Source organism: Aotus nancymaae, unplaced genomic scaffold (assembly GCF_030222135.1).
Source record: "Aotus nancymaae isolate 86718 unplaced genomic scaffold, 86718_ANA_hifiasm-v0.15.2.pri h1tg000049l, whole genome shotgun sequence".
Taxonomy (NCBI): Eukaryota; Metazoa; Chordata; class Mammalia; order Primates; family Aotidae; genus Aotus; species Aotus nancymaae.
The window spans coordinates 30940988-30962185 of record NW_026988463.1 but is presented as its reverse complement, the minus strand read 5'-3'; the positions used below and the strand labels follow the sequence as shown (position 1 = coordinate 30962185).

Below are 21198 nucleotides of genomic sequence, written 5' to 3'. Positions count from 1 at the left end.
TATTAGTCTGACACACTCATTAATTTATCTAGTAGAGATAACTATAGGTAAGCATATGTTTAGTGTCTTTTCTTTTACTAAATTTGAATGCTGCTATTACAGGACAAATAAACTATTACAGGGCAAATAAACGCAAGTGATGTGGCCATCCAAACGCTATATAATAGCTCTTCAGTTACCTATGTTCCAAGCTTAAATATATTCCACTATATGAACAAAGTCAGAGTCCAATTCTTCATCAAACAGTGCTGGTGGAAATTGTTAGATGTATTACAATATAGATCCCACATTTGATGGCAGGAGATGACAGAGCAGCAGAGATAAAAGAGAAACATAAAATTCTGCTGAAAGTACAACCCCTTTCTTCATAGTGCTTATGTTTCTCATGCTGAGGGTAGCTGCACACTTTGGGTGTTTAGAGATAAATTTCTTTTAGGAGAATATTTTCTGGCTGACTTAATCTTGTACGTGGTCTGAGGTTTTTCTTAAGATGCTTTTAACTTTTTTTTTTCAATGTAATCTTGCTCAGGCTGGGAGTTGTTTCCCTTTTTAAAGCTTTGGGTGTCTTTCAGAAGCCCTTTTAGTACCTCATGGCATCTGTGAATGAGGTGCATGCTCATAGTTAGGGCTCTTGGATCTTTCTCTGTCTAGACTCATGCTAGAAATCCAGCAGTATTTTTTCTATGACACCATTATAAATAGAAACTGATGCTGAAGCACTGCTCATATTCCCATTATTTGGAAGCTACAGTTCTACCCAGGATGACTGTAGGCTCTGCTTCTACAGCTCAGGCTTCACTAATGTGGCACTGGAGTGCTGCTTTGGCAATTGAGGTTTACATAAGATGTGAGATATCAGCTGTAAGCTCTGTGCTGTGAGCTGTGCTTCTGCTTTGGATGGCAGGAGTCAAGAGAGCCCACTAGCCACCAGGAGTAGGCAAGCAGGAGTGCTATAGCCTAGTGCTCAGGGAGTAGAGAGCCATTGCTTTAAAATGTAAAAAGCCAGAAAGGTAGCACCCTATTCAACCATTTATGTTGGAGAGTGAGCATCTACCTTCAGCAGGCACCTGGCTTCAAGTTACAAAATTGCCTTCCATCATGAAGAAGTGAAAAGTTCATTTTGTCATTGAATATAACCAATTAGCATACATGGATGGCCACCTTAGTTACCCAGGTGAATTTAGAATGAACTATGTGAGACATGGTGCTATAAATTCTTCTACTTGTCTAATAAATATGGTGACCATTTTTCTGTCTTTGCAGTGTCTTAAGCAGATTCACTTTGATATATGTAACATTCTAGTTAAATTGCATAATAAAACAGTTTTTTCTCTTTTCTATTATGGTGGAGTTTCTCTGGGGCTGGAGAAAATTTTTCTTTTAATTATGCTTTCCAAATATTGTCTAGAATCGTCAGAAATGATATAAACATATAAGGTGCCAACCAAGCTTAACTCTAGCAAGGACTTTCCCCCTCTGCCTTCCAGTAAACTCATAATTGTGCTGCAGAGTGCATGCTGTTCCCTGAATATGCAGGCAGAATTGTGTCTCTGTGTATTTGCTATCTGTAGTCTCCTACAGTCACTTCTAGAGAGGCTAGATCAGATTTTTACAAACTTCACAGGGCAGCAATCAATCATTTTACCTCTTTCAGTGACTCTTGTGTTTCAGACCTAAAACTGATTCATAGATCATGAGGCTGGCCCAGAAACCCAATCAGAGTAATTAGATGTAGACATGAGAATCTCGACTTTCCCCTTCCTCCTTTTGCTAAAAGGCCCAAAAATTTCCTCTTACTAAAATGCCCAAAAAGATGCAGGTAACATCTGTTGCTATTCCAGTAATACAAGGCCTAAACCTGCAGTTCCAAATTCTGAATCTCGAGATTTGGGGGGAGAAAAACCTTGTATTTGAGAAATACAAATTCTTTCTGTTGTCAGACTCAGAGACATTAAAATGAGAGCACAATTTTGTCTTTCTTTTCACCATTGAACTATATCTCTTAAAGCTGTTCACTGTTGCCATTAGTAGCTATAAATTAAACTACTAATGTCACACTGGACACCATAACCCAAACCCTAAATCTTGACAGTGTATATCCAATCAATAATTAATGTTATTTCTATAAATAAATAAGAATTTTTGTATCAGCCCATTCTGTCCTTTTTTTACCTTTGCAAATTCACTAGTAACTACTGCTAATTAAAGTATAGATTCCAGGCAACTTTAATCTTTGCTGCCAAGTTACAGTCCTCAAGTTTGGCCCAAATACACTGTCTACTCATATTCATGTTGACTCTGCTTTTTCTTTTTAGGTAGACATATCACTTAGAATGTACTAGAGCAGCCTGTAAGAGGGGCTTTCTCATTTGATTGTACTCCATTTGCTGTAGCACCCAAGAATGCAGAGCGTGGTTGATCCCACCTAGAATCTGCACATAAGTTCTGGCCTTGCCTGGGATTACAAAACAGGACCAGTCATAGAATTAAATATGTACTGAAAACCAGCAAAAGGCCTTTTCTGCATTGTGAGATGTCAACAGTAAAATTTTAAAGTTCTTTTTTAGAACGTGGCTCTTTGAGCTTTTCAGCTCTTATCCAGTGACCTGCTATAGTTATGTGAGAGGCTCCAGGTGTAAACCGAATCTGATGGCAAAATCTGCAAGTGTTAAAAGGCATCTTAGGAGTGAGAAACCAAGACCACAGTGTATCCAGAGCATAATCACAACTACACCTACCTGTAAAATGTGATTCTGTAGTACAATATTATTCTCCTTCTTACCCAAGAGCTAGCTAGTCAGGACAAGGTAATCCAGGTTCTGGAGCTACACCAGGGTGGTTCCATTTTCTATTTAGAATAAGCCTGAGTTTCCCCTGCCTGGCTTACTATTGGGCCATCAGCGCAGACTCACTGGAAGCCCTCTCACAATAAGCTGGGTGCCATTCAGAAATCAGGACATCCAGAGCAGAACTGTGTCAGTCAGACAAGAGTGGTTAATTCTCCTACATCTCAGTGTAAGAGAAATGAGTCAGCCTGTGTTTGTTACTCCCCTCATACAAAAGATGTCTTTGGTATCCAGATGAAATTTTCTCCAGTTTCCTGGTACTTGGGTGAAAAATAAGATCTGGAGACTCAAACAGATAAAGTTTTTTTAGTTTTTTAATCTTTTATGGCCATTCAGAAAATATTTGAAACAGTTATGGTTTTTACCATCCAGGAACTTTTAGTCTATACTAGCAACTAGATACATTGTTGAATTAAGAAACATATAGTTGGGGCTGAGTGCAGTAGCTCACACCTGTAATCCCAGCACTTTGGGATGCTGAAGCAGGTGGATCACGTGGTCAGGAGTTCAAGACCAGCCTGGCCAAGGTGGTGAAACCCCATCTCTACTAAAAGCACAAAAATTAGCCAGGTGTGGTAGGTGCCTATAATTCCAGCTACTCAGGAGGCTGAGACAGGGAATTGCTTGAATGTGGGAGGGGGAGGTTTCAGTGAGCCAAGGTCATGCCACCTGCAATCCAGCCTGGGTTACAGAACAAGACTCCATCTCAAAAAAGAAAAAGAATTATATGATTGATGCAATAAATAAATGTGTGCAAGAAATGTTAGCTTTACTTGGGCCACTTTATATTATTGTGACTTTTGATATCATCTTAAGAGATATTTAGGGACAGAATAGTTGTTATTGCTATTTGTATTTATTTTCCTTGCTAAGAATACATATTTATCTTCTAAAAATATTACCCATGAAAATCTTAAAAGATTTGTTTTGGCTGGGTGTGGTGGCTCACGCCTGTAATCCAAGCACCTTGGAGGCCAAGGCGGGTGAATCACCTGAGGTCGGGAGTTCAAGACCAACCTGACCAACATGGTGAAACACTATCATTAAAAAAAAAAAAAAAGATTTGTTTTAATTGCCTATTAGGATATGTCATAAAACTGAAGACACAATGACTAAAAAAGATTAAAATTACACACGCTGGCATTTAAGTTTCTCTTAGGTAAATTTAAGAAAAACAGAATTGGAAATGCCCCCCAGAGGCATAGAGAGCAGAATTCTGCATAGGGTACTCTTCCTGATCCAGTTCTGTTCAGAGTCACCTTATTTGGGGGATTCATTTAGGTTTGTCCCCACCCTGGAGTTCTTGCCTCACAGAGTTGATTAGAGAAAATCAGTTTTGGGTGGTGAATCCTGGTACTTTTCTCTTTCTTTCTTTCTTTTTTTTTTTTTTGACTGAGTTGCTCTGAAGCCCAGGCTGGAGTGCAGTGCTGTAATCTTACCTCACTGTAACCTCTGCCTCCTGGGTTCAAGTGATTCTTCTGCCTCAGCCTCCTTAGCACCAGTGCACACCACCACACCCAGCTAATTTTTGTACTTTTAGTAGAGACGGGGCTTCACTGTGTTGGCTAGGCTGCTCTCAAATTTCTGACCTTGTAATCCACCTGCCTCAGCCTCCCAAAGTGCTTGAATTACAGGCATGAGTCACCGTGCCCTGCTGAATCCTGCTACCTTTCTAGAGCTGTTGTGCAGAATTTCCTGAAACACAAAAGGAGATAAATGAAAAAAAAACAAGTATGTATTTTAAGGTCTTAATTTTTAAATTTTCTATTAAAACCAGTGCTTGCAGAGACTTTCCATTTAGCAACATTTTTTCTATTCCTTCAGATCCAGTAGTTGTTAAACATTTAACAAGAAAGTAAACATAAATCCATTAACAATTTCTCCAAACAACAGTAAACTTTTTTTGTATCCCTCTCATCTGTCTATATTTAGCTTTTATTCTCTACAATTTTTTAACAACCAATTACAGAGAAACAGAAAAGTAAAGAAAAATGCTGGGTCCTTTATCTAAATAAGGGGAATTATTAGACATGTAGTACCAACCCCAGTGTGTTATGAAGATTAAATCTCATGATATGTTATTCCTAGCACAGTTCTTTGTAACATACTCTTGATCACATAGTACTTGCTTAATAAACATTGCATTAATACCTGTGTACATGCTGTTTTCCAAATGCAGACTTACTACTTACTCCTAAAGATCCAGCAAATAATATGATATTGTAGGGTGGAGATTGATTGTCTTCATTTGTACCAAAATTATTTGTGTTGTGACAAGAGTGCTGAGCGTAAGGGATTCTGTGCTGTGCTGGTTTTCTCAGACTAATTCTAATGATGAGCACAGGGGGAGCAACGTCAGCATCGACGGTGGACTTGGTTAAAACCCACACTTATGGACCCTTTGCAAACCTTCAGAATCACATTACCTAGAGTGGGGACAAAATTACCAAGAGATTTATAAGGTCATTCAAACTTGAGAGGTAATTCTTAGCTAAGTGGTTATCAGCCCATTTCTTGTGTTTATGGGCCAGAAAAACTGGTAAAAACAGGTTCTTTCATTTACTGGATGTTTGACAATATATTCTTATCAGGCCAAAACCAGTTACATTATTGGTGAACTTGTTAGAAATTCAGAAACTCAGTCCTTATTTTGGATCTTCTGAAAAAAATAATTTACAAGACAAGATCTGCAGTTCATTGTACACATTCAAATTTGAGAGGTACCTTCTAACTCAAAATGTCTTTTTCATTTGAAAAATATACACAGCTCATTTTGTTTGATGCAAATACAGCACTTAAAAATGTACATTTGTGTTTATGCCCTAAATTTTATACTTTGCAATCTAAAAAACTGTTATATATACACTTATGTTGTGGATTATGCCACTCTCTTTACACAGAGTTAGTGAATACATTAGAATATATTTTTGTGTTGAGAATTATTTTATAGATTTTATTCACTCCCATACATTAGAAGCACTTCTTTTTACTCTCATTTCATCTTGAGTCAAATTTAAAATTCTGCCTATGTCCTCTTTGTAAATATGTAATATGTGTGTGTGTTTATCAGGGACAGTTGACATTTATGGATGTGGCCATAGAATTCTCTCTGGAAGAGTGGCAATGCCTGGACACTGCACAACAGAATTTATACAGAGATGTGATGCTAGAGAACTACAGAAACCTGGTCTTCCTCGGTGAGAATAACTTCAATACACATTCATAATATACCCTAAAGGTTTTATTTTATTTGTAAAATATTTTTGGTAATTTTTGCTTTGTATAGATAAGTTTAAGATCTCAGTTTTGAAAAAAAGTTTAGAAATTTGTGTAGAGAGGAATATCTTCAAGATGTTTCATGTTGATCTGAATTTTCCACATTCCTGAGCTGATCTGTATTTTTCACTATATATTATTGGTAATGATGGAAAGTTGGTGGCTTAAAACATTGTTTCTTATACCAAAATATCTAATTGCCACCACCAATTATTTTCTTTGTTGTTGTTGTTTGTTTGTTTGTTTGTTTTGTTTTTGAGATGGAATCTTGCTCTGTTTTCATGCTGGAATGTAGTAGTGCAAGCTTGGCTCACTGCAGCCTCTACCTCCTTGGTTTACACAATTCTCCTGCCTCAGACTTCTGAGTAGCTGGAATTACAGGCACATACCACAACCCCCAGCTCCTATTATTATTATTTTTTTTTTTTTTGTATTTTTAGTAGAGATAGGGTTCAGCATTTTGTCCAGGCTGGTCTCTTATCTCCTGATCACAGGTGATCTGCCTGACTCTGTCTTTTGTACTTCCGGGATTACAGGCATGAGCCACTGTGCCTGGCCTTCTACCACCAGTTTTTGATTCAGTAGTACTAGGTAGTTAAATTAAAAACATACAAATTTAGGCTGGGCATGGTGGCTCATGCCTGTAATCCCAGCACTTTTGGAGGCCAAGGTGGGCAGATCACTTGAGTTTGGAAGTTTGATACCAGCCTGACCAACAAGGGGAAACTCCACCTCTACTAAAAATATGAAATATATATGCGTGGTGGTGCATGACTATAATCCCAGTTACTCGGGAGGCTGAGGTGGGAGAATCACCTGCACCCTGGTGGTGGAGATTGCAGTTAGTGTAGATTGTGTCATTGCACTCCATCCTGGGCAACAAGAGCAAAACTTCATCTCAAATATATACATATATAAATTTAAAATATTTTCTAAATATTTAAAAATTTCTGTTGTAAATTATTATTTTGGGATTAATTTATGAGGATATTCTATTATGTCATTCTTACAGAGCAAATTAGTAACTTGAGAACTGGAGAATATGAGCAACATTCATGTTTCTTTATTTATTTTTAATAAAACAGGTATTGCTTTGTCTAAGCCAGACCTGATCACCTATCTGGAGCAAGGAAAAGAGGCTTGGAATATGAAGAGACATGAGACTGTAGCCAAACCACCAGGTATGTGAGAATGAATGTGACAGATGAGAGGTCCAAAAGCCAAAGTGAAAGTCAGTCTTTAAAATGTGATTTGGAGGGCCGGGCGCGGTGGCTCAAGCCTGTAATCCCAGCACTTTGGGAGGCCGAGGCGGGTGGATCACGAGGTCAAGAGATCGAGACCATCCTGGTCAACATGGTGAAACCCCGTCTCTACTAATACAAAAAATTAGCTGGGCACGGTGGCGCGTGCCTGTAATCCCAGCTACTCAGGAGGCTGAGGCAGGAGAATTGCCTGAACCCAGGAGGCGGAGATTGCGGTGAGCCGAGATCGCGCCATTGCGCTCCAGCCTGGGTATCAAGAGCGAAACTCCGTCTCAAAAAAAAAAAAAAAAAAAAAAAAAAAAAAAAAAAAAAAATGTGATTTGGGAAGCTGTGTTCCAAAGGGGATAGTTTCTGGGATGCCTGAGGAGTTTGTATTTTACTCTCACACAGAGGTAATTTGTTTCTTATGTTTTTAATTTTCCACAAAGATTCTACTTTCTCTTTGGTGATCTTTTCAAGAGCCCAAAGTCCTCTTCATGAAGTATAAGAGACTGCACAATCTGACTGCTTTTCCATTGTTATGCAGAACACAAAAATATCTGCATAATTTTGAGAAATCTCTTATTTTAAATTCTCTTTTAGCATCATGCCTGAAATGTGTGAGTGGTGGTTTATGTCCCATCTTTGTTGTTGTTGTTCATTTCTCTACACAGTCCATCCACTTTTTATTGCAATAGATTTGAAATGCAGTTTAACATTATAAAGTATGATGTCCTTCTGCTTTGTTCTTTTTCCTCAAGATTGCTTTGGCTATTCAAAATTTATTGTAGTTTCATGTAAATTTTACAATTATATTTTTCATTACTTTGAGAAAAATACTGAAATTTTGAAAGGGAATTTGTTGAATCTATAGATTACTTTGGATAATAGGGCACTTTAAAAATATTTATTCTTTCAATCCATAGACAGAAAAGAAATTTAAATTTATTTTTGTCTTCTTTAATTTTTTATTGACATCTTATATCTTTCATTGTAAATATTATTTATATCTGGTTAATTTTTTTCTGAGAATCTTATTGTTTTAATGTTATTCCAAATAGATTGTTTTTCCATTATGTCAGAAAGTTTAAGTGTATGGAACCATAACTTATACTTGTAATTTAATTTTATTATATTTTTCTTATTTAATGAGTATATTAGTTTAGACAGGTTTTAATGTACTGTTTATAGTTTTTTATATATAAGACTATACAATCTAGAAACAGCAACTTTTGACTTATTTGTCTTCAATGTCTTTAAAAACTTTTTGGCTAATTCTTCTGCCACATGATTTCAGTGCTGTGTTGAAATAGAAGCATTGACAATGGGCACAATATAGTTTTGCATTGGTGTCTGTGAATTTGAAGGAGCAAATACCTCTCCAAGTTTTTGTAAAATGGTTTTAGAAGGTAAAGATTTTCTTTTGCTAGGCCCCCTGGTGATGGGATGCTCTCTGGGTTTGTAGTGGAGAAGGTTTGTAGTTCGGTTTGTCACAAGACTTCTGAGTATATATTAGGGTCCATCTTTAGTTGGCTTGTTACAAGGAGCTTGGGTAGTTGTAATTTCCATTTTATTTTTAGACAGACTGAATATCCTTTAGGACTTTGATGTGTAGAGCATACACTAAGGTGTCTGCAGTTGGGTCTGCATATGGTGGACCTTATATCAGTGTGTGGATGAATATGGCTTTCACTGAATGCCAAAGATGATTCTTTTTTTTTTTGAGACAGTCTCACTCTGTCACCCAGGATGTACAGTGGTACAATACTGGCTCACTGCAACCTGTGCCTCCAGGTTTAAGCAGTTCTCAGCCTCAGCCTCCAAATAGCTGGGAATACAGGTGCCTGCCACCACACCTGGCTAACTTTTGTATTTTTAGTGTAGCCAGGGTTCCAGCATTGTAGCCAGGCTGGTCTTAAACTCCTGACCTCATGATCCACCCTCCTTGGTCTCCCAAAGTGCTGAGATTACAGACATAAGCCACCATGCCCAGTCCCAAAGAGAATTTTTTTAAGTCACTGTGTGGGTTTCTATGGAGGCATAACTGGCCATGAACTGTGGTCCACAAAGCTGAAAATGAGTCATTGAACTGCTTCTGGAATCATAGTAAAGGCCAAGGTCTTCAGGTCTGCCTGCATGGCTATTAATTTTTATCTTCCTCCAGGCCTCTGTGGGGAAAGGGCCTCTCCCAGATGGTTTCTGGGAGGAGTTTGGGATGGTTACAGAGTAAGTTCACCATTCTCAGTGAGACCAAGTTGGGTGGACTGTTTCTGGTTCTTTAGCCAAGAGCAGAGGTCCTGTAATTTGCTATATTAATGAGGGCCTGCCTTCTGAAAAGAACACGCCTCAATTTTGGGCTTTAGCAGAGTTTCACAACTTCCTTCCTGGATCTCAAAGCTCTATTAAAGGCACTTATTTTTGAGATGTGATCTTGCCACAAAAACCAGCCTGGTCTTGAAATCCTTTTTTGCAATAATTCTGCAACCTCAGTGTACCATGTAGCTGTCATTACAGGTGTGAGCCATGATGTCTCTAACTCTATTATATACACATTTTTGTCTGGAATGGCTGACAAATTTTCTTCCTCTGGGGGAATGAGAAAATAGAGCACCTTTTTGTTTTTTCCTTCTTATTGATGTTACTATCCCTATACATTTCTACTTTCTATTTCCTATTTTAAATTTGTCTGAAACATTAGATTCAGACATTTAGGACATTATGTTAGAATATACCTGCTATGTGTGTGTTACAAAATCTTTGAGGTGCCAGTTTTTTTTCCCAGAAACCTCTGTGATCAGTGGCACCATTGCCCGAGTTCTTGTCCTGCATCCAGGAAGAATAAGGTATGCAGACAAGTGAAGGGTGAAGAAAACAAGGAGGATCTTTATTTAGTGTTAGAAGGGTTCAGAGGAGACCCACAGTGGGTAGCTCCTCTCTGTACACAGGTCATCCCATGAAGTGTTTAGCTCTCAGAAGAGAGAATACTCTGAAAAGAGTGACTTCTCTCTGCAGGCAGGTCATTCTGAGGTCTCTGCATGTCTCCAAAGCTGCCAGCAGAGAAGGTAGCTTGTCTCTGCAACTTATCATCACATTGTTTCTGTGTCCTCTGCCCTCTCTGTCTGAAGTCAGGGCTTTTCTTTTAAAAGACACAAAGTTGATTTTGTTGTTGTTGTTGTCTTTTTAAACAAAAACTCATCAAGAGGGAAAGTCTAGGTTTTCAATCTGTTTCTTGTCCTCACCTTTTTTTTAGATGGTTTATTCACAAGTCAAAGAAAAATCTTTTTTCAAGGGAAAGAAAGCCACATTTCACACTTGCATTAGTCTATTATTGTCAACCCCAACTTTTTAAATACTACCTTATGGATAATTTCATCCAATCTTAACCAGTTTGACCATGAGGTTTGATTCTTCTTAAACTTTTATAACCCTTTACCAATTTGTGTTAAGGAGTAGTGTCAGTGCTTCAAGACACCCTTGTTCTGTTATTCCAATGTTCAATTTATGGAAAAACCAAATAATACTTTTGTGAATTCAGTCAATATGTTCACACATAGATTCTCTCTACAATTTTTACAAACTTTCCATAAATTGTTTAAACTTTTAGTTGTATCTTATTTAAAAACAATCCTCTAACCCTCTAAACTAGGCAAAAATTTGTATTTTCACACCTTCTTACATTCTTGTATATATATATGTATAAAGATATATATGTATAAAAATATATATAAAGACATATTTCACTCTCCTTACACACCTTGCATGCAAATCTGTTTTCAGTAGTCTCAATTACATGTTATAATGGCAACTGTTAGCAATCCTTAATTTTTGTTAAATACCTTGTAAGTTATTTTAGTTTTATGGACTTAGGTGCAGATCAGGATTTACTGTTTCCAGCATAGATAGGGACATGGTATATGTTTCCTTCTCTTACCAACGTGTAAAGCAGAAAGTCAAACAACTTTCAAAAGCCAAAGAATCAGTTAGTGACCTTAAAACATTTAACCAATCTAGTTTCTGACTTGCATAATTTGGAATATATGGCTACATTTTGAAGACATTTCTATTTTTATTTTAGCAGTAATTTTAAAGCTAGCTGATTTGCCTAAGTTATACTTAAGTCATATGTATTTAAAAATTGCTGACTGGGTGCATTGGCTAATGCCTGTAATCCCAGCACTTTAGGAGGCCAAGGTGGGCAGATCACCTGAGGTCAAAATTTTGATGTTGTTACATTTACTAAAATGTAGAAACACCATCTGTACTAGAAATACAAAATTAGCTGGATGTGGTGGACCACCTATAATTCCAGCTACTTGGGAAGCTGAGGCAGGAGAATCACTTGAACCTGGAAGGTAGAGGTTGCGTGAGCCAGAATAGTGCCACTGCACTGAGGCCTGGGTGACTGAGTGAGACTGTCTCCAAGAAAAAAAAGAGAGAAGAAAAAACTTGCTTACACTTACTTACATAAGCACACTTACTTACAAACCAATTTGGTAGGCACAACATTTAAAAATAAGTATATCAACAAACACATCTAGACATGTATACACACAAACTAAGATCTAATAGATTGGAACCCTATCCATGACATAGCAGTACAATCTCCCTGGTTTTATTTTGTTTGGCCCAATAAATAAACCAATAAAGGCTGTGAACCAAGATTTTGGATAAGGCAGTTTAAAGGCTCAACTTCTCCAGACTCCAAGGAACTCTGGGGCCAAAAATCACAAAAGGAGAGCATCACATGTTAAATAAACCCCCTGCTTAGAACCACAGCACAAAAGCCTATATACATACAATGCCATTTCACTTTCCCATTCAGCAGTAAACTCCACATTGCATACATTGCAAATGTGATTTTTTTTTTTTTTAATAAGATGAAGTTTCACTCTTGTTCCCCAGAATGGAATACAATGGTGGAATCTCAGCTCATTTCAACCTTCGCCTCCTAGGTTCAAGCAATTCTCCAGCCTCAGCCTCTGAAATAGCTAGGATTATAGACATGTGCCACCAAGACCAGCTAACTTTTGTATGTTTAGTAGAGATGGTGTTTCTCCATGTTGGTCTCTCAAATTCCTGATCTCAAATGATCAGCCTGCCTCAGCCTCCCAAAGTACTAGGATTATAGGCACAAGCCACCTTGCCCAGCCTAGGAGAAAATTCTAAGTAAGGTTTAGTACCAGACCTCAGATTCTCTGCCAGGGGTGTCCCCTTTTGGGATTCAATTATAGAGTATCAGATGTCTCTAACCTTAGGTGGGAACTGGTGTCACTTTATGTTTTCCTTCCAGTGGCAATGACCTACTATGAGATTTATAAGACCACACTATCCTGTGCTAACCATCCCACTAGAGTGATAGCCATGAGCTTAAAGGCATCATAGCTTTATTAATCTCAAAATATTTTATCTAAGTGATTGAGCCCCCAAAAAAATCAGACCAGCCTGGTAAACCTATAAAGAACCCCTCTTTACAAAATATTTTTAAAAATAGCCAGGCATGGCTGGGATTGTGGTCCCAGAAACTTGGTAGTTTGATGGGACAGAATTACTGGAGCCTGGAAGTTTCAGGCTACAGTGATCCATAACTGTGCCATTGCATTTCATCTTGGAATCTTGGATGACAGAGTAATATTCTATCTTTTTTTTTTTTTTTTTTTGAGTTGGAGTTTCTTGTTGCCCAGGCTGGAGTGCAATGGTGTGATCTTGGCTCACTGAAACCTTCACCTCCTTGATTCAAATGATTCCCTTTTCCTTAGCCTCCTGAGTAGCTGGGATTACAGGTTTACACCACCACACCCAGCTAATTTTGTATTTTTAGTAGAGACAGGGTTTCTACATGTTGATCTGGCTGGTCTTGAACTCCAACCCTCAGGCAATCCACCCAACTCGACCTCCCAAAATGCTGGGATTACAGGTGTGAGCCACTGTGCCTGGCCTTACCCTGTCTTTAAAAAACAAACACAACAACAACAACAAAAAACACCCTACACTTTAGGCATGATGAGTATATTCACATTGTTATTCACAACACTTCAAGAAATTCTACATTTGTAAAACTAAAACTCAAAACCTGTAACAACTACCCATTTTACACTCTCTTCAGCCCATGAGAAACATTCTTCCCCTTTCTGTTTTTATAAATGTGACTGCTTGACATATCTCATATAAATGATATCAAATAATATTCAATGTTTTGTTACTGGCTTAGTTTAGGTAATATACTATTCTCAAGGTTTATCTTAGTATCTGACAAGATTTTTAAATGTGACAAGATTTTTTTTAAGGCTAAATAATATTTCACCATGCATATATGTTACATTTTTTTGGTATGTATACAAATAAAAAAACAACTGAGTTGCTTCTGCCTTTTGGTTTTGGTGAATACTGGTACAGTAAACACAGATTGTTAAATATATCTTCCAGGTCCTCAGTTGCATACTTTGGATATAGATTTGTAATTGTGATTGCTGTATTTGATGATACTTTCATGTTTAATTGTTTGAGAAACATTCATAACATTTTTAAATGATGGCTGTATTTTTGTCTTCCAACAATCAACATGTGTTTTATTTGTATTGTATCATCAATGGATTTGCTACTTTTAAAAAATTTATAATGGCCATTCTAATTGGTGTGAGGTGATTTGGGTTTTCATTATAATTATTATGCATTTCTCTATCAATTACTAATTTTTTATATTCTTCCAAATGTTTCTTTCTAATGTTTCATTTAATTGTCCATTTCTAAATCTAATTTTTCAACTCTATTTTTAGATTTTGAGTTGTTTATATATTCTGAATATTAACTCCTATCACATGTGATTTGTAAATATTTTCATTCATTTTCTTTCTTTTTTTTTTTTTGAGATGGAGTCTTGCCCTGTAGCTAGGTTGGAGTGCAATGGCATGATCTCGGCTCACTGCAACCTCCACCTCCTGGGTTCAAGCAATTATCCTGCCTTAGCCTCCTGAGTATCTGAGACTACAGGCACACACCACCATGCCCAGCTAATTTTTGTATTTTTAGTAGAGATGAGGTTTCACCATGTTGACAAGGATGGTCTTGATCTCTTGACCTCATGATCCACCTGCCTCGGCCTCCCAAAGTGCTGGGATTATAGATGTGAGCCACTGCACTTGGCCTTCATTCATTTTCTAAAAGACATTGCCACTCTATTGAATGTTTTCTTTGATGTACAGTAATACTGAATTATAATGTCGTTAATTGTTTCCATTCTTTTCTTTGTTGCTCCTGCATTTAATGTCATATCTAAGAAAATGGTACCAAGACCAATGTCATGTCTTTCTCTTATTTTGTTTCTAAGATATTTGTTATTTTATTGTGTCTAAGTATTTTATTTAAACTATTTTTTGTATATGGCTCAAGAGAATGATCCTACTTTATCAGTGTAGATTTTTAGTTTGCAACATTATATTTTGATTAATCAAATTTGATAAAATATTATTATTTATCTTTTCTCGATTGAGTGGTCATGGCAATATAGTGGAAGATTATTTGATTGTGTACAAAAAGGTTTATTTCTGAGCTCTTTTCTGTTCTTTCACCTGTTTATCTTTGTGTCAGTACTACATTGTTTTTGTTAGCTTTGAATATGTTTTCAAATCAAGAAGCATAATACCTCTTTGATCTCTTGCATGGGTGTTTGGTATAGTTCATAATCAAAGTTTCAAATATCAATGAGTAGTCTTATAAAAACTGCTATTGGGACATTTGTAGAAATTATATTGAATTTGTGTATCACCATAGGTTGTATTAACATCTTGAAAAATTAACGTTTTTGACTATTGAGCAAGAATATGTTGAAGAGTGTGTTTTGATTTCATATGGTTTCAAAAATCCAGGAGAAGCTTAGTGTTGTTTCAAGATGAGGGTGGACTCAATGCAAAAGTTTAATTCAACCTTCATCCCAGAGTCTTCACAAATGGTCACTGAAAAAAAATCCCAAGACAATTCAGGGGCCTGTCAAAACTAGGAGACATTGATAAAGAACCTTAGTAAGCTGACTCTAAATGCTGCTACTGAATTCCCTTCACCTCTATCAGAAGGTTCACTCCATCAACAGTCTACAGGAGCAGCAATCCTCAGGGAAATCAGAGATTACTTGTCTTACAGGAGTGGAGAATAAGAACATTGCTGTCTGTGCAAACAGAAAGGATGGCAAGATTCAGATACATGTTACCAGGCAGAGGTCCTAGGGCGCATGAAGGGACACTAACAAAAGTTGTGCTTAAGAAAGTTAAGAATGCACCAAGAAAAGGAATGTTCAAGTGTCCCTGCAGTTTCTGCATGTCTAGTGGATGAGATCCTTCTGAGAATGCTAGAATAGAGAATTATGACACCAAGCCACTTCAGCCATAAACCTTATTCTTGCACTTTTTTTGCTTGCTGATAATTTTATATAGCAGACCGAGAAAGCTACTCTCTGTTAGTATAGACTATATACCAATAATTTTGATAATGAGTTCTAGGATGTATTTTTCTGGTATCTTTTTCTTCCTACTGTGATGCTAATAATTTATATGGGATCTGTGTAGTTTGAATATATTTGAATAACTTTAGCTCTGCTGTTTAATTTGACCCAAAGAAGTAAAGAGATATAAGTATTTCCATGTGTTTTAGAAGCCCAAAGTCAGTGAGGTGAAACCCAGCAACAAGAAATTGAAGCAAAGTTACTTGTGGATAAAGAAAGCATTAACTAGTTTAGCTAGAGCATAATAGTTAGATTTTTCTGGCTTTCAAAACTTTGGGTTACAATAAGAGCAAACTTTATGTATGCTATTTTTCCGTTTTCAATACAAAAAGTTGTTTATATAGCAACAATAAAGTTGACATTTGAGTACCTTTATAAAAAAATACAACAATATACTTTAATCTTCTAAAAAATAGCTTCAGTTGCAAGAAAGTATTCTTCATTATGTTTGCTCTCATTTCTTATTTATATTACCAATTATATCTCTGTTGTACATTTATTAACAGATGTTTATAAAAATTTCTAGGCTTTTATAAATTTTAAAGAATAATTTAATTTTTTTTTCACGATTATGATAATGGTAAAGAATTTAATTTATTTGTATATGCATATCTTTCCCAGAACAATGTATTTTCCAATAATTAGATGCTGTTTTTTTGAATCATGTTATTTTCAGTGATAGAAACTCATTTTGTTTTCTTTGATATGTAGCATACATGCAGTGCCAATATACTTTCTCAGAATTTAGTTAATTTGGAAGGTTTTTTTTTTTCTTTTTCTTCTTTTTATTTGGTAGAAGAGTTTTGCTGTTGATATTATTCTCACTTAACAGATTTTTATTTTTATTTTTAAGGCTTTGACCATAACACACGGATTTCCTCTGTCCTGCAAATTTTTGTTGGCACATTCACTGGTTATCTTATAAGAAGACTATGCTTGTAAATGACACATCACTTTTCTTTTGCAGCACCCAAGATTTTCTTTTCATCTCACTTTTAAAATTGTGTTTATATGTGTGTTTGTTATAAATATCTTTGTGTGTATCCTAGTTTATTTGTTGCTTCTATCCTTTTTCAACATGTGCTCTTCTAGAATTTTTTACTTTATAATTTTTTGATATTTTTAATATTTTTGTGCTTATTCTGATTTTTTATTTCTTTATAGTTGTCTGTTTCTCTTTCACTCACTATTATTTATTTATTTTTTTAAAATTAATTTATACATCTTCATTTTATGGTTGCTTTCTGAACAGTTTATAATTTTTATATGAGGCTATTTTCCTATAGTATTTTCTATGCATTGTAATTTTTGATTGATATTCGAACATTTAAAAAAACTACCTGTCACAGTCTTTGTAATATAGCTTTTTTCCTGACATACATTAAAACAAATTATTTTAGCTAGAGTTGCTTGGAATCTCTCAGACAAGTTCTTAGGATGTATCTTATCTGACATTTTTTTCCTTATTTTTAGTTAAATAAATTAATTAATGTTTCTGCTTAATGGCCACTCCTCATTTGCTACATGTGCTTTCTCTCTGTCATACTGCAGTATCTCTACTGCTGTAGCATTTACCTTTGGTCTTACTGACTCAAACTTACTGACTCAAACCAATGAATACTACTGTAGCAGTCTGATTTCATCCTGCTAATGAAGATCTACCCAAGACTGGGTAATTTATAAAGAAAAAATGTTCAATAGACTCACTATTCCACATGGCTGGGGTGGGCTTATAATCATGGCAGAAAATAAAAGAAAAGTGACATATTACATGGTGGCAGTGAGAGGGCACAGGAAGAGGAACTCTCCTTTATAAAAACTATGAGATTTTGTGAGACTCATTAAGAATCACAAGAACAACATAGGAAATATCCGGCCCCATAGTTCAATTATCTGCCACTAGGTTTCTTCCACACCTCATGAGAATTATGGGAGCTACAATTCAAAATGAGGTTTAAGTGGAAACACAGAATGAAACCATATTAGCTACCACTTTTTTTTTTTTAGTATTTAATGCCATGGAAGACAGAAACCAGTGTGTGAAAAGACTCTTAGAAGCCAGAAATAGAAATGTAGATGTCACTATTTTTCTGGGGTTTATTTTATTTACGTATTTTTCTTAAAAACAAAAAAGAAAAACAAAGCGGAAGTTGGCAGTTTACTTCTAAAGTCACTATATTATGTTTGGGGAGCAGGAAGAGCTCTGTTGAGGTCTCTGTTGGGTAAATGTAACAGATACTTTTTTCTATGTAACTCTTTGTATTGTGCTCACCTGAACACAAGTAACTGATTTATAAATCTTCCACAAATGTGATTTGGTCAGAATATTTTTGTTGGATTTATATGTCTATGAAGAAAGTAGGGCCTGTGGTACTTTTCTATGCCATCTTGCTTATGTAGTTTGTATAATTTTATAGGTTAGATGTATAGAATATGCAAATCTTAGTCTAGCAAGTGGAGTAATTTGTTATTTTTATTTTTTTCAGTTATGTGTTCTTACTTTGCTCAAAACCTATGGCCAGAGCAGAACATAAAAGAATTATTTCAAAAAGTGATACTGAGAAGATATGGAAACTGTGGAGATGAAAATGTACCACTGGATGACTGTAAAATGCACAATAGAGTTTATTACAAACTTAAGAAATGTTTGATGGCTACACAGAGCAAAACATTTCTGTGTTATAAATATGTAAATGTCCTTCATACGTTTTCATATTCAAATAGATATAAGATAAGACTTGCTAAAAGGAACACTTATAAATGTAAAACATGTGACAAATCATTTTGCAAGTTTGCACATCCAGTTCAACATGAAGGAATTTATATTAGAGCGAATTCCTACAAAGATGAAGAATGTGGCAAAATCTTTAACTGGTCCTCATATGCTATTACACACAGGATATTTCATACTAGAGAGAAACCATACAAAGGTGAAGAATGTGGCAAAGCTTTAAACCAGTCCTCATACCATACTAAACATAAGAGAACTCATATTAGAGAGAAACCCTACACATGGGAAGTATGTGGCAAAGATTTTAATCTGTCATCAACACTTAGTAGACATAAGATAATTCATAACCAAAAGAAACCCTACAAATGTGAAGAATGTGGCAAAGCTTTTAACCAGTCCTCATACTTTACTAAACATAAGATAATTCATACTGGAAAGAAACCCTACAAATGTGAAGAATGTGGCAAAGCTTTTAAGTGGTCATCAGTCCTTACTAAACATAAGATAATTCATACTGGAGAGAAACCCTACAAATGTGAAGAATGTGGCAAAGCTTTTAAGTGGTCATCAGTCCTTACTAAACATAAGATAATTCATACTGGAGAGAAACCCTACAAATGTGAAGAATGTGGCAAAGCTTTTAAGTGGTCATCAGTCCTTACTAAACATAAGATAATTCATACTGGAGAGAAACCCTACAAATGTGAAGAATGTGGCAAAGCTTTTAACTGGTCATCTGTCCTTACTAGGCATGAGAGAATTCATAGTGGAGAAAAACCCTACAAATGTAAAGAGTGTGGCAAAGCTTTTAAGTGTTCCTCAGACCTTAGTAAACATAAGATAATTCATACTGGAAAGAAACCCTACAAATGTAAAGAATGTGGCAAAGCTTTTAGGTGTTCCTCAGACCTTACTAAACATAAGAGAATTCATAGTGGAGAAAAACCCTACAAATGTGAAGAATGTGGCAAAGCTTTTAACCAGTCCTCATGCTTTATTAAACATAAGAGAATTCATACAGGAGAGAAACCCTACAAATGTGAAGAATGTGGCAAAGCTTTTAACTGGTCCTCCAGCCTTACTGCACATAAGAGAATTCATAGTGGAGAGAATCCCTTCAAATGTGAAGAATGTGGCAAAGCTTTTAAGTGTTCCTCAGACCTTACCAAACACAAGATAATTCATAGTGGAGAGAAACCCTACAAATGTGAAGAATGTGGCAAAGCTTTTAACCACTCCTCACACTTTACTAAACATAAGATAATTCATACTGGAGAGAAGCCCTACAAATGTGAAGAATGTGGTAAAGCTTTTCAGTGGTCATCAGTGCTTACTAGACATGAGAGAATTCACAGTGGGAAAAAACCCTACAAATGTAAAGAGTGTGGCAAAGCTTTTAACTGTTCATCAGACCTTATTAAACATGAGAGAATTCATAGTGAAGAAAAACCCTACAAATGTGAAGAATGTGGCAAAGCTTTTAAGCAGTCCCCATGCTTTACTAAACATAAGAGAATTCATACAGGAGAGAAACCCTACAAATGTGAAGGATGTGACAGAGCTTTTAACTGGTCCTCCAGCCTTACTGCACATAAAAGAATTCATAGTGGAGAGAAACCCTACAAATGTGAAGAATGTGGCAAAGCTTTTAAGTGTTCCTCAGACCTTACTAAACACAAGATAATTCATAGTGGAGAGAAACCCTACAAATGTGAAGAATGTGGCAAAGCTTTTAAGTGTTCCTCAGACGTTACTAAACACAAGATAATTCATACTGGAGAGAAACCCTACAAATGTGAAGAATGTGGCAAAGCTTTTAAGTGTTCCTCAGACCTTACTAAACACAAGATAATTCATACTGGAGAGAAACCCTACAAATGTGAAGAATGTGGCAAAGCTTTTAACTGGTCCTCCAGCCTTACTGCACATAAGAGAATTCATAGTGGAGAGAATCCCTTCAAATGTGAAGAATGTGGCAAAGCTTTTAAGTGTTCCTCAGACCTTACTAAACACAAGATAATTCATAGTGGAGAGAAACCATACAAATGTGAAGAATGTGGCAAAGCTTTTAAGTGGTCATCTGTCCTTACTAGACATGAGAGAATTCATAGTGGAGAAAAACCCTACAAATGTAAAGAGTGTGGCAAAGCTTTTAAGTGTTCATCAGACCTTACTAAGCATAAGATAATTCATACTGGAAAGAAACCCTACAAATGTAGGGAATGTGGCAAAGCTTTTAGGTGTTCCTCAGACCTTACTAAACATGAGAGAAATCATAGTGGAGAAAAACCCTACAAATGTGAAGAATGTGGCAAAGCTTTTAACTGTTCATTAGACCTTACTAAGCATAAGATAATTCATGCTAGAAAGAAACCCTACAAATGTAAAGAATGTGGCAAAGCTTTTAGGTGTTCATCAGACCTTACTAAACATGAGAGAATTCACAGTGGAGAAAAACCCTACAAATGTGAAGAATGTGGCAAAGCTTTTAACCAGTCCTCATGCTTTATTAAACATAAGAGAATTCATACAGGAGAGAAACCTTAAAATGTGAAGAATGTGGCAAAGCTTTTAACTGGTCCTCCAGCCTTACTGCACATAAGAGAATTCATA

At 36.2% G+C, this 21198-nt stretch overlaps 1 protein-coding gene across 1 annotated transcript; it reads left to right on the top strand.

The window, feature by feature from the left end:
- Positions 1-5928: 5928 nt before the first annotated feature.
- LOC105730218 (zinc finger protein 91-like) lies at positions 5929-21198 on the top strand. Its single transcript, XM_064362735.1, has 3 exons — positions 5929-6043; positions 7208-7303; positions 18341-21198. Exons 1-3 carry the CDS (start codon positions 5932-5934, stop codon positions 21130-21132), a joined length of 3000 nt encoding a protein of 999 aa, XP_064218805.1. The 5' UTR covers positions 5929-5931; the 3' UTR covers positions 21133-21198.

What these genes read in the sequence shown, in the direction of transcription:
- LOC105730218 (XM_064362735.1), top strand. Translation starts at nt 5,932, where the DNA reads ATGGATGTGGCCATAGAATTCTCTCTGGAAGAGTGGCAATGCCTGGAC. An exon ending in CAGAAACCTGGTCTTCCTCG is followed by an intron (nt 6,044 to 7,207) that starts GTGAGAATAACT and finishes TTAATAAAACAG; the next exon opens with GTATTGCTTTGTCTAAGCCA. An exon ending in GACTGTAGCCAAACCACCAG is followed by an intron (nt 7,304 to 18,340) that starts GTATGTGAGAAT and finishes TATTTTTTTCAG; the next exon opens with TTATGTGTTCTTACTTTGCT.